This window comes from Mirounga angustirostris, unplaced genomic scaffold, assembly GCF_029215605.1.
Source record: "Mirounga angustirostris isolate CCGP_5_RB_7025 unplaced genomic scaffold, mMirAng1.0.hap1 SCAF_5, whole genome shotgun sequence".
In the NCBI taxonomy this organism is placed as follows: Eukaryota; Metazoa; Chordata; class Mammalia; order Carnivora; family Phocidae; genus Mirounga; species Mirounga angustirostris.
This window is the reverse complement of record NW_026991713.1, coordinates 164,490,119-164,502,905: the sequence shown is the minus strand read 5'-3', so window position 1 is coordinate 164,502,905 and position 12,787 is coordinate 164,490,119. Positions and strand designations below refer to the sequence as shown.

Below are 12,787 nucleotides of genomic sequence, written 5' to 3'. Positions count from 1 at the left end.
TCCAAGTGATTCTAAGTAGGAAATGAGAACTACTGAGATGAGCTGATACAGAAAACATGTTGAGGACTAATCTTATTCTTTTTTTTTTTTTAAGATTTTATTTATTTATTTGAGAGAGAGAGAATGAGAGAGAGCACATGAAAGGGGGGAGGGTCAGAGGGAGAAGCAGACTCCCTGCCGAGCAGGGAGCCCGATGCGGGACTCGATCCAGGGACTCCAGGATCATGACCTGAGCCAAAGGCAGTTGCTTAACCAGCTGAGCCACCCAGGCACCCGGGACTAATCTTATTCTTTAAGGGGATAAATTCATCCCCAAACTCAAACTCCAGAGATCTTCTTTCCTTTACTCTTTTAAAGATGATCTAATAATACACAAAGGAGATGTCACTCTTCTCATTTTTCAGAATGTTTACCTTCTTTTTTGAGTACCTGGATTCAGTCCTCCACCAGGATTACTACACCTCTTTGCAGTTCTTAAGTTGTAATATAACCAAAGCTTTGCTCTCTTCTAGAAGGACATCAGTAGATACACTATTACTAACAGCTTCAGTGTCCTTGTCAGTCCCTGAAAGCTGATTTTCCAGTGCCTTATGGAGAATAGTCACTCTCAGGTATTAAAGGTGCCTCATCTCTGATAGAACCTCAGGAGCCAATGGCTATCCACAAGAATGATTTCTGCTTCTCAGGGGCAGCCACTCTCAGAATCTTGCTTTGTTCATGCAGAGTTGAGATGTGGCGGTTCCTGAAGGTGGCTATTACTTTTTTTCCCCTAAAGGCATCAATCCTTCATGTACAGACTTCACTATGATATTTGAATCTCTCTCCTGGCAGGGATCTTGTAAGACACAATATCAGATTGAGCACCTGTAATGAGATGCACCAGTCAACAAAAGAAATCCAGCAGCCTCAGTCACCTCGGGACCTAGAAAGTCTGTAAAGAAACATATAAACTACCCATTCATAAAGATAGGGCACGCAACGGTATAGAATTCTTTAAAAACAGTCAAAAAGCATTTTTAGAATTTCTCAGATTCACACATTACAAAAAGCAGAGATGTACAGATCCATCAGCTACAATAAACTTTAGCCTCAGTTCTTACCCACCTTCTCAGAAAAAAAAAATGTGGTCCTTCCTTAGTGAAAGATTTTCAGAAAGACTTTCACCAAAATTAACAAGAGAGTAAAATGTATTGAATTGCTAATAAACATGGGAGAATACATTCTTTTTCTTTTCACAAAGCTTGGCCTGGAAAATTTCTCTCAAAAGTTAGTAATGGAACTGAATAATGAAGTCATTCCTGAGAAGCAATTTTTTTTTTTTTTTTTAAAGATTTTATTTATTTATTTGAGAGAGAGAATGAGATAGAGAGCGAGCATGAGACAGGGGAGGGTCAGAGGGAGAAGCAGACTCCCTGCCGAGCAGGGAGCCCGATGCGGGACTCGATCCTGGGACTCCAGGATCATGACCTGAGCCGAAGGCAGTCGCTTAACCAACTGAGCCACCCAGGCGCCCGAGAAGCAATTTTTTTTAAAAAGAGAAGATCACAGTTCCAGTGGAATTGTCCTATTAGTTGAGGAAGCCATTCACTGCTCAAGATATGGCATGAATCCAAAATTTTACAACCAGCTGACTAAGAAGCAGACCTTTCAGGAGTAATTTAGAAGCACTTTAAGAAGCAGGTCTTATTTCACCAAGCAAAGGTCTAAAAAGGTCCTACTCTCTAAAGAGACAGACAGAATCTATGTGAATGCTCTGACGTTTCAAACCCAATCACCTCAAAACCACCTATTCACAACCAAAAAAACCCTGCATTTACGAAGTTAGGCAGTACAGGGTTTCTCCTTCATATGTGTAAACCCAAGGAGATGAGGACTGTGTCAAATATATTATATATTCTATGCAAATTTTGTTATTTGAGAATTTTTTATGGCATCTGGTGGGACTAGGGTTCCAAAGAACACATCTTTGGAAACACTGATTTAGTTCTCAGTTTTTTGGTTTAATGAAGGATTCTAAAACTGAAGATCCCCTGGTTCACAGCCCTAGGTTCCTTCTAGTATACTTTGAAGTTCTTCTTAGCACTTGTTCTCTACCATTTTTTTTTAAGATTTTATTTATTTATTTGAGAGAGAGTGAGAGAGCACAAGCAGGGGGAGCGACAGGCAGAGGCAGAGGCAGAGGGAGAAGACTCCCCGCTGAGCAGGGAGCCTGATATGGAGCTCTAGGCGACCCTGACATTTTGACCTGAGCTGAAGGCAGATGCTTAACTGGCTGAGCCACCCAGGCACCCCTCTACCATTTTTTAAATCTGATCTCCTTTCTTCTCATAATTTCCCTTTTAATTCCTGTATTGGAAAGATACATACACAAAATCGCCCAAAACCAACCACTCCCCACCCCCAAACAGTGTGTAATTTTTCATACAATACACACATAGACTTTTCCAGAGAAGCCTGTGGGATTACCACAGGCTTTTTCAAATAAGTAACCATGATGGCTTGGAAAGTAACAAATTCCCTTGACTGCCTAAGGAATACCAGAATTATAATCAATTCAGATGAAAAATGACTTTGGACTTAACACCCTTCCCTCCAAGCTCTTCCAAAAATCTGAGTGAACTTTATGGACCGTGTAGAAAACTTCTGTAGTAGTTCTCAATCGGGGCCGTGCATTAAACTCAGCCCAGATTTTAAGTTATACATATGTAAATGTATACATGTCCAGGCTCCACCCAAGAGCTACTAAACCAGAATCTGTTGAGATGAAGTCTGACATCTACACATTTTTTTAAAGTGCCTCACAAGTGATTCTGATGCAAGCAGGAATTCAGAGCAACTATCAGAGCCCCTCATCTCCTTAACTTCCTCAATGCCAATGATTTTCACCTTCATTCTATTTCAGTCACCTACTTCCAGTACCACAGCACTTTTGAAGTCTTTCTTACCTTATAAAACACTAGACTATGAATCAGGAGACCTTAGGTCCTGGACTGGATAGATGGGTAAGGAAATGAAGACAGGAATGGCTTAATATAATGGAAGAATAGAAAAAAGAGCAGTGTTTGTCATAGTGTGGTCTGAAGATCACTTGAATCATGCCATTTGCTGAAAAGCAGATTCACTGGTCCTACCCCAGACGTAATGAAATAGCATCTCTGGGGGGTATTCCTGGCCCCAGGGACTTGCTTTAAGAAGTATTTCTTCCCTGGAATCAGACCTTTCTAGACTGACTACAGGCCCGAATCTAGCATGTATCTTCTCATTCCTCTATCTTCAACTTTATCTGTCACTTGTATTGACTCCTTCCTGTCATAATTTAAAACCTTTTACTATATCTCCCAACATTAATAACTTTCGCTGACTATGTGCCCATTTGTAACTACCATCCATCTTTTTTCAAGGCTACAACTCTTCAAAGGATTGTCAATACTTGTCTCTACTTCCTCATTACCTATTTATTTTTCGATTATCTATGACCTTTCCTCTGTTCTGCTATCAGCACACCACTGAAACTGCTCTGAGTAGGAATACCAAAAACGCTGATGTTGTTCAAGCAATGGAGTTCGTTACTTCTTTTTTTTTTTTTTTTTAAGATTTTATTTATTTATTTGACAGAGAGAGAGAATGAGAGCAGCAACACAAGCAGGGGGAGTGGGAGAAGGAGAAGCAGGCTTCCCACTGAGCAGGGAGCCCGATGTGGGGCTCGATCCCAGGACCCTGGGATCATGACCTGAGCTGAAGGCAGACGCTTAACGACTGAGCCACCCAGATGCCCCTGGAGTTCGTTACTTCTTGAGCTCTGATGGGTATCTGACACTGTGGACAACTGTGTTTTGCTTTATGTCCACCGTCTTTCTCAGTGAGCTATGCACTAGTCCCTTTTCCTCTGCTTATCATTTACAGATTGTTGTTTCTTAGGATTTTCCATTATCTATTTTTGTTCCCTCCACAGGTGAAGTAAAGGCATCTTTACTTGTAAAGTATACAAACCTGATCACATCAGTCCTTCACTTTGAAATTCTTTAGTGGCTCTCTACAGTTCTTAGGCTGGAGTACAAGGCCATAAAAAATCCTGTGACCGCTTCCTGACTTCTCAAGCCACTCTCCTGCTTGTTTTTAAGGCTTCATTTACCCTGTTCTGCTTTTAAGTCCTTAAGTGTGCCATATCTCCCCTGCCCCTCCTCTCCAGATGGTACCTACTCTTCCTTCAGGTCTCAGCTTAAATCAAGGAAGATTTTGGTATCACAGACCAAGTGGGGTCCCTCATTGACATCTTCCTGTTTTTGCTAGCACTTTTTATCATTGTAATTATTTGTGTAGTCATTATTTTTATTTATACCTCACCATTGTGTGATGTTAACCTCCATGAAGGCAGGAAGCTATAGTAGGTACTCAATAATATTTGCTAAGTGAGTAAATAAAACGGTTCTGGTGTTTACTCTTCTATTTTTTAATTTTTTAACTTTTTATTTTGAACCAATTTTAGACTTATAGTAAAGTTGCAAAAGCAGTACACAATTCCCACATACATTCCACCCCACTTGTCCTAATGTTAATGTTTTATAAGACCAGGGTACAATAATCAAAAGCAGGAATTTAAATTGGTATAATACTATTAATTCAAACTATTCAAAATTTACCAGTTTCTCCACTAATATTTTTTCTCTGATCCAGGATCTCACATGGCATTTAGTTGCTTTTTTCCCCCTTGGTCTTCTCCAATCTATAAGTTCCTCAGCCTTTCTGTCTTTCATGAGCTTCCTACTTTTGAAGAGTACTGATGAGTTATTTTGCAGGGTCCCTTAATTTGGGTTTGTCTGATGTTTTCTCATGATTGGAAAGAAGTTAAGTATTTTTGGGAATATCACAGAAGTGATTTTGTATCTTTCTTAGTGCATCATATTCATGGGTTTATGATGCTGATATGTCTCATTAATGATAATTTTAACCTTTATCACTGGGTTAAGGTGGTGTTTACCCCGTTTCTCCATTGTAAAGCTACCATCTTTCTCTTTGCAGCTAATAAATATCTTGGGGAGATACTATACAAATATCTGGATTCTTCTCAAACCCACTAATTTTGTTTTATTTTCATTTTTTTAGTTTGCCTTAAGTTTTATTTATTTAAAATTTTTTAAGTTAACATATAGTGCAATATTGGTTTCTGGAGTAGATTTCAGTGATTCATCACTTACATACAACACACGACGCTCCTCACAACAAGTGCCCTCTAATACCCATCACCCACCTAGCCCAACCCTCACTTACATCCCTCCATCAACCCTTAGTTTGTTCTGTCTTTAAGAGTCACTTATGGCTTGCTTCCCTCTCTCCTTTTTTTCTTTTCCCCCTTCCCATATGTTCATCTGTTTTCTTTCTTAAATTCCACATATGAGTGAGATCATATGTCAAACCCACTAATTTTAGCATCCATCAGTGTATCTTGTCTGCAACAATTAGTAATATGGTGTTTGCCAAATGGTGATTTCTCTATTTCTCTCTTTCCCACTAATTTATTAATTGGAATTTTTCTGTAAGGAAAAGCTGCTCCTTATCTCTTATCATTTATTTACTAATTTATTTATATCTCTATAAACTCATGAATATTTATTTTGTTTTATAAACTCCAATATTATCATTATTTATTTTATTGTACAAATTGTTTCAGTTTCGGCTAGTAGAAGGCTCCTATGTTATTTTGACCAGCCTCTATCCTATTTTGAGCACTTCCTGGCACCATAAAATGTTTCAGGCTCTTGTATTATCCCTGCCCAGCCCTGGAAATCAACTACCTGTCCAACAGCCAGAGTTCCTCTTATTGGAGAAATGCTTAGAAACAAAGATCTGAGTGCTAGGTGTGCTCACTGCTATTGGGGTATCATTGCTTCTAGGCCCTCTAGCAGAGATAGGAAAGATATATATGTATGCATATTAATCATACACATACATACTTCTATTGTGTTCATCTATGTATTAAATGCCATGAGTTCATACTGACACCTCTGATTCCAATCCAATACCTCAGGGCTCATTTTAGTCTTCTTCCTTTTGTCATTGGTAACTGCTTTCTTCAACAATAAAAAATTATTGACTCTTAGTATCCACAATATATTTACTTATTTGTTCATTTTAGTATATACATAGTTTCAGAATTAACTCATATCCCTGTGAGAAACACATTTATTAACTTGATTACAGCATTTATGTGGAGTTCTCTTTGTCTTTAGTTATACAGTATCCAACCAAGAGAGTGTTTCCTGAAGTTACTTGAGTGAGTTTTTTTCTTTGCCACTTCCTTCAGTGTGGTTATGTCATTCACTTGTAATACAGTTATATCCATTTGTTAGTATTTGTATTTATTCTCTTCTATTTACTCTCAGGTGGCTTCCTTCAGCTTTACCCACTGCCATGGTTTCACTGATCATCTCTTCTGAGCTACATAACCACATACATACCCAACTACCTTAGTGGACATCCCCAGGCAGATGTCTCTCAGATTTCTCAAACCTAACATGTCCAAAACTCATTTTCTCTTAAGTCTCTTGTCATATATTTGCAACAGAGTGAAGTATGTGCGAATACCAACTCTACTGCCAAACTGATTGGGTTTGATTCCCAGCTCCACAACTTACTAGCTGTGTGAGTTTGGTTGTGTAAGTTAGTCAACCTTTCTATGCTTCACTTTCCTCATCTGCAAAACTAATAATAATAGTACTTACCTCATGGGTTTGTTGTGAGGATTAAGTGAGTGAATATTCTGAAAACATTTAGAACATAATAGCACATGGTAGCCATATTTACATGTTACATATTATTTTTACTCTCCTATTAAATTCCCTATCTCAATGAATAGCACCAGCAAGCCTGAAACCTGAATGCCATTCCTGACCTCTCTTTCTTTCCCTTAGTCTCTCTCTTCGATTAAAGTCAAACCCTGGTAAATTTATCCCCTTAAATATGTAGTGAATGCTCCATCTTCAATTCCACTACCTTGATTCAAGCCACTATCATCTCTCACTTTGACTACTGCCACACTCATCGAACTAGTCCTTAACTTTAGTCCAATATTTTCTTCATACTGTAGCCAGACTGATCTCTCTCCACACCCTTTCTCTACCTTGGAAATACCTTCATTTTATTTTCTGACAAATATTAAAACAAAGTTTTTTTGTAGATATAGAAAAGCAGAAAGAAAATCATACCATCACCCAGAGATAACCAGTTACTTTTTGGGGGATATATACTTGCAGTCTTTTTCTATGCAAATATACACACATATTATAATTATATATACATATATATATCATTATTACATATATAATTTTCTTTTTTGAAATGTGGATTTTAATTGACAATATTGTGTATATCACTTCAGGACAGAAGACAAAACTCTAAATATCATTTAAAAATTAGGGTCATACAGTCTCTTCAACAAATGGTGTTGGGAAAACGGGACAGCTATGTGCAAGAGAATGAAACTGGACCACTTTCTTATACCATACACAAATTTAAATTCAAATGGATTAAAGATCTAAATGTTAGACCTGAAACCATAAAAAATTCTATTAGACCGCACAGGCAGTAATGTCTCTGACATTGACTATAGCAACACTTTTCTAGATAGGTCTCCTGAGGCAAGGAAAATAAAAGCAAAAATAAACTATTGGAACTTCATCAAAATAAAAAGCTTCTGCACATCAAAGGAAACAATCAACAAAAGTAAAAGGTAACCTACTGAATGGGAGAAGATGTTTGCAAATGACATACTTGATGAAGGGCTAGTATCCAAAATATATAAAGAATTTATACAACTTAACAGCCAAAAAACAAATAATCCAATTAAAAATGGGCAGAAGAAATGAGCAGGGGTGCCTGGGTGGCTCAATCGGTTAAGTGTCCGACTCTCGATTTCAGTTCAGGTCTTGATCTCAGGGTTGTGAGTTCAAGCCCTGAACTGGGCTCCACACCAGGAATATTTAAAATAATAAGTAAATAAATAAGTAAGTAAATAAATAAGAAATGAACAGACATTTCTCCAAAGAAGACATCCAGATGGCCAACAGACAACATGAAAAAAATGCTCAATATCACTCATCATGAGAGAAATGCAAATCAAAACTACAGTAAGATATCACACCTGTCAGAATGGCTAAAATGAACAACGCAAGAAACAACAGGTGTTGGTGAGGCTGTGGAGAAATAGGAACCCTCTTGCACTGTTGGGGGGAATGCAAACCAGTGCAGTCACTCTGGAGAACAGTTTGGAGGTTCCTCAAAAAGTTAAAAATAGAACTACCCTATCACCCAGCAATTGCACTACTAGGTATTTACTCCAAGGATACAAAAATACAGATTTGAAGGGGTACATGCACCCCAATGTTTACAGCAGCATTATCAACAACAGCCAAACTATGGAGAAAGCCCAAATGTCCATCAACTGATGAATGGATAAAGAAGATGTGGAATGGAATGGTCCTGGGAAATGGAATATTACTCAGCCATCAAAAAGAATGAAACCCTGCCATTTGCAACGACATGGATGGAGCTAGAGTGTATTATGCTAAGTGAAATAAGTCAGTCAGAGAAGGACAAATATCATATGGTCTCACTCATATGTAGAATTTCAGAAAGAAAACAGATGAACATATGGGAAGGGGGAAAAGAAAAAGAGACAGGGAAACAAGCCATAAGTGACTCTTAAAGACAGAGAACAAACTGAGGGTTGGTGGAGGGATGTGGGTGGGGGATGGGGGTGGGTATTAAAGAGGGCACTTGTTGTGAGGAGCATTGTGTGTTGTATGTAAGTGACGAATCACTGAATTCGACTCCAGAAACCAGTATTGCACTATATGCTAATAAAATTTAAATTAAAAAAAGGTCACTTTCCACACAGAAAAAAAAACAAAAACAAATTGTAAAAAAAAAAACAAAACGTGGCACGTGCGCACACACACACACACACACACACAGGAATATTACTCAGCCATCAAAAAGAATGGAATCTTGCCATTTGCAACAGCATGGATGGAGCTAGAGAATATTATGCTAACTGAAATAAGTCTGTCAGAGAAAGACACATGTCATATGATTTTATTCATATGTGGAATTTAGGAAACAAAACAAATGAGCAAAGGAAAAAAAAAGAGAAAGACAAACCAAGAAACAGACTCTTAAATATAGAGAACAAACTGATAGTTACCACAGGGGAGGTGGGTAGGGGGGATAAGGTGGGTGGGGGATAGGTGAAATAGGTGATGGGGATTAAAGAGTACACTTATCATGGTGAGCACTGAGTAATATACAGAATTGCTGGATCATTATTGTACACCTGAAGTTAATGTAACACTCTATGTTAAGTATACTGGAGTTAAAACTAATAATAAATAAACATAAATATATATTTATACACATATAAATATATAAACAAGTAAATAAAAAATAAAAAAAATTAGTGTCCTAGTACAATCAATTGCATGCAATAGCCAAAATTTATTTAACAACTTCATTATTAATAAACTTTTGCAGGAACTTTCTATCTTTCTTTCTTTCTTTCTTTCTTTCTTTCTTTCTTTCTTTCTTTCTGCTGTTATAGACAACAGCAAACAATGTAAGTTTTGGCATAATTCTGTCTGCATATTTCTTTAGGGTAAATTCCTAGCAGTGGAACTGCTGGATCAAAACGAAGGTAAAAAATTATTGAGGAAGGTTGTATCATTTTACTAATTCATCAACCATATATGAGAGTGACCATTAGCCAAGAATAACAAGCATTATTCTTTTAAAATATAATACATAAACAGTATATAATTGCTGCTTTAATATGTGATTCTTAGATAACATGGGAGGCAGAACTTTTATATTTTTAGCTTTCATATTTCATCTTTTATAAATTACTCTTTGTGTCATTTGTCCACCTTTCTACCGTTTTGCCTTTTATTGATTTTAAGAATTCTTTATTACAAAGTATATTGTGCAGGAAAGGATTAATTGAATGGGTCTGGGTGGTCCAAACTCTGCACATTTTAAGGAAAAGTTTTAGCCTGGTGTGGTTCCTGAGAGATAACCTATATAATGCCTTGCAACATCCTGCCTGTTAAGAGTGTCTCTGTTAACGACAGATGTTGGTGGGGATGCGGAGAAAGGGGAACCCTCCTACACTGTTGATGGGAATGCAAGCTGGTGCAGCCACTCTGGAAAACAGTATGGAGGTTCCTCAAAAAGTTGAAAACAGAGCTACGATCCAGCAATTGTACTACTGGGTATTTACCCCAAAGATACAAATGTAGGGATCCGAAGGGGTACGTGCACCCCAATGTTTATAGCAGCAATGTCCACAATAGCCAAACTATGGAAAGAGCCAAGATGTCCATCGACAGATGAATGGATAAAGAAGATGTGGTATATATATACAATGGAATATTATGCAGCCATCAAAAGGAATGAAATCTTGCCATTTGCAATGACGTGGATGGAACTGGAGGGTGTTATGCTGAGCGAAATAAGTCAATCAGAGAAAGACATGTATCATATGACCTCACTGATATGAGGAATTCTTAATTTCAGGAAACAAACTGAGGGTTGCTGGAGTGGGGGGTGGGGTGGGAGGGATGGGGTGGCTGGGTGATAGACACTGGGGAGGGTATGTGCTTTGGTGAGCGCTGTGAATTGTGCAAGACTGTTGAATCACAGATCTGTACCTCTGAAACAAATAATGCAATATATGTTAAGGAAAAAAAAAAAGAAGATAGCAGGAGGGGAAGAATGAAGGGGGGGAAATCGGAGGGGGAGACGAACCATGAGAGACGATGGACATGAAATTTTTTTTTTTTTTAATTTCCGAGCCATAGTGAGCTCATTTAACATTTTGGTAGGTATTGTCAAATTGCCATTCAAAGTGTCTTCCTCAGTCTTACAATTGGTGCCCTTCCCTGGGCACTTTCCTCAACACCCTGTATCATCATTATTTTTATATGTTGCCAGGCTACTGTGTGAAAGATATCTTTGTCTTCATTTGCATTCTATGGTTACTTATGAGGTTAAGCATTAAAAAAATTTGTGCGTGTGTTTTGGTTACCTGTATTTCTTCTAAAAATTGCCTATGTGTATCCTTTGCCTATTTTTTTTTTCTTTGCTATTAACAGAGGCTCTTTACATATTATGGCCATTAATCCTTTGTCTCTTACACATGTTGTAAATATTTTCATGTGTCTTGTTTTTAGCCCTTTGTTCTTTTTGAATACAGAAATTAAAAATTTTGACATAATCAAATTAATGAATTTTTCCCAGAAGGTTTTGGGCCAGGTTTAGGTAGTTTGGTATGGCTACAGCATGATGTGCAAGGGTGGAAAGCAAAACAGTATGCAATATTAAGATCATAAAGGGCTTGGAGGGCACTTCTAAGGAAGTCGACTATTATCCTGATGGCAACAGGGAAACGTAAGTTTTCAACAACACAGTGACTTTCAACAAACATTCCTCATTTAATAATTATCTACTGAGCACCTACTAAGTACCATGATCAAATCTGTCTCTTAGAGAATTATAATTTTTGTACCTTTACATTTTTCACAATTTCAAATACATCAAAAGAAACAGACCATATGTCAAAGGACATAATTAAGGGAGATTTGCTCTGTCACATATCCAAACGTATTTTTAATAAAAACAAAATGGTATCAGTGCAGAAACTGTCAGATCAGTGAAAGAAACTGTCTGGAAACAGATCAGGGTTTGCAGAATATACACGCCTTCAGAATATAATAAAAGTGTCATTTCAATTCAGTGGGAAAATGATTCAATATCTAACGGCAGGACAAGTGGGAAAAGGCATATTCCTGTCTAACAACTTACAACAAAATTAATACCCAACAAAATACAGGTAGAAATGTAAAAAAGATATTAAAAAATTCTTTAAAAGCAGTAGAAAAAAATACAGGTGAATGTTTTAACGACCTTGCGATGGGGAAAAACTTTCCAAAAACGATACCCACCCTTGCCCATACAAAAATCCACTGCAGAAGATACCAGAGGAGAATACGTTTATAATCTCGGGATGGGGAGGCCTTTCTACCAGAGAAGGGGTGCGGGTCTCGGGGAAGGCTGAGGGCGCTGCCGGGGGACGCCGGGTCGAACGCGGGCGGCGACCGCGACCCGGGCACCCTCGGGCCGCCGCCAGCCCTTCCCCCCCGCCAGCCTCCCGGCCCGCGGCGCGCCGCACTCACCAGCCTCCACAGACAAAGGGCGCTCTGGGCGGCTCCGCCCCCTCACGCCGCCGCCGCCGCCGCCGCCGCCGCCGGGCCCGACCTAGGCGGGACAGGGTGATGAGGGCCCTACCGCCTGAGCCAATGACGCCCAGCGGCTGGGCCCCTGGGGCTGGACCAGCCGCCCGTGCCAGTCGGGATCTGACGGAAGTTTTCCAGCGATGGCGGCCGCGCCGCGCTGGCTTAGGCTCCCCGATACGCATGCGCCAGCGGCGACCTAGGCGGACCGCTTCCCACATGCTGGACTCGCAACTCCCACACGCTCGCTGGTCGGCTTTCACTGGAGCGGCGCTCACCCGGGAGGCTTGGACCTCCGGCCCAGCCCTAGCAGAATTTCGCTTACGGGAGGCGGGGGTGGGGGGTGGGGCGGGGAAGGTTGGGGGGCGAGTAGGGCCGAGGGCACTCTCGCAGTCCCTACCAATGAGGATATCGGACTGCTGGGTTCCCGGCCGGTGTAGCTGCTGCATCCGGAGGAGGCGACGCCAGAAGTCATCGCCCTTCTGAGTCCTGGAATACCCGTCCCCCGC

The 12,787-nt window shown here is 39.5% G+C and overlaps 1 protein-coding gene across 3 annotated transcripts in view; it reads right to left on the bottom strand.

The window, feature by feature from the left end:
* The window catches only part of ZNF713 (zinc finger protein 713), a 47,483-nt gene extending 34,939 nt beyond the window's left edge, over nt 1-12,544 (bottom strand). The window contains exon 1 of one of the 3 annotated variants that reach the window (XM_064593032.1): nt 12,222-12,544. Coding sequence is in view for 1 of the 3 variants with exons in the window: in XM_064593030.1 (XP_064449100.1) it covers nt 11,991-12,000 (10 nt within the window). In the remaining 2 variants the exon portion in view is untranslated. The other 2 variants (XM_064593031.1, XM_064593030.1) reach the window with 2 other exon arrangements.
* Between the last annotated feature and the right edge of the window lie 243 nt (nt 12,545-12,787).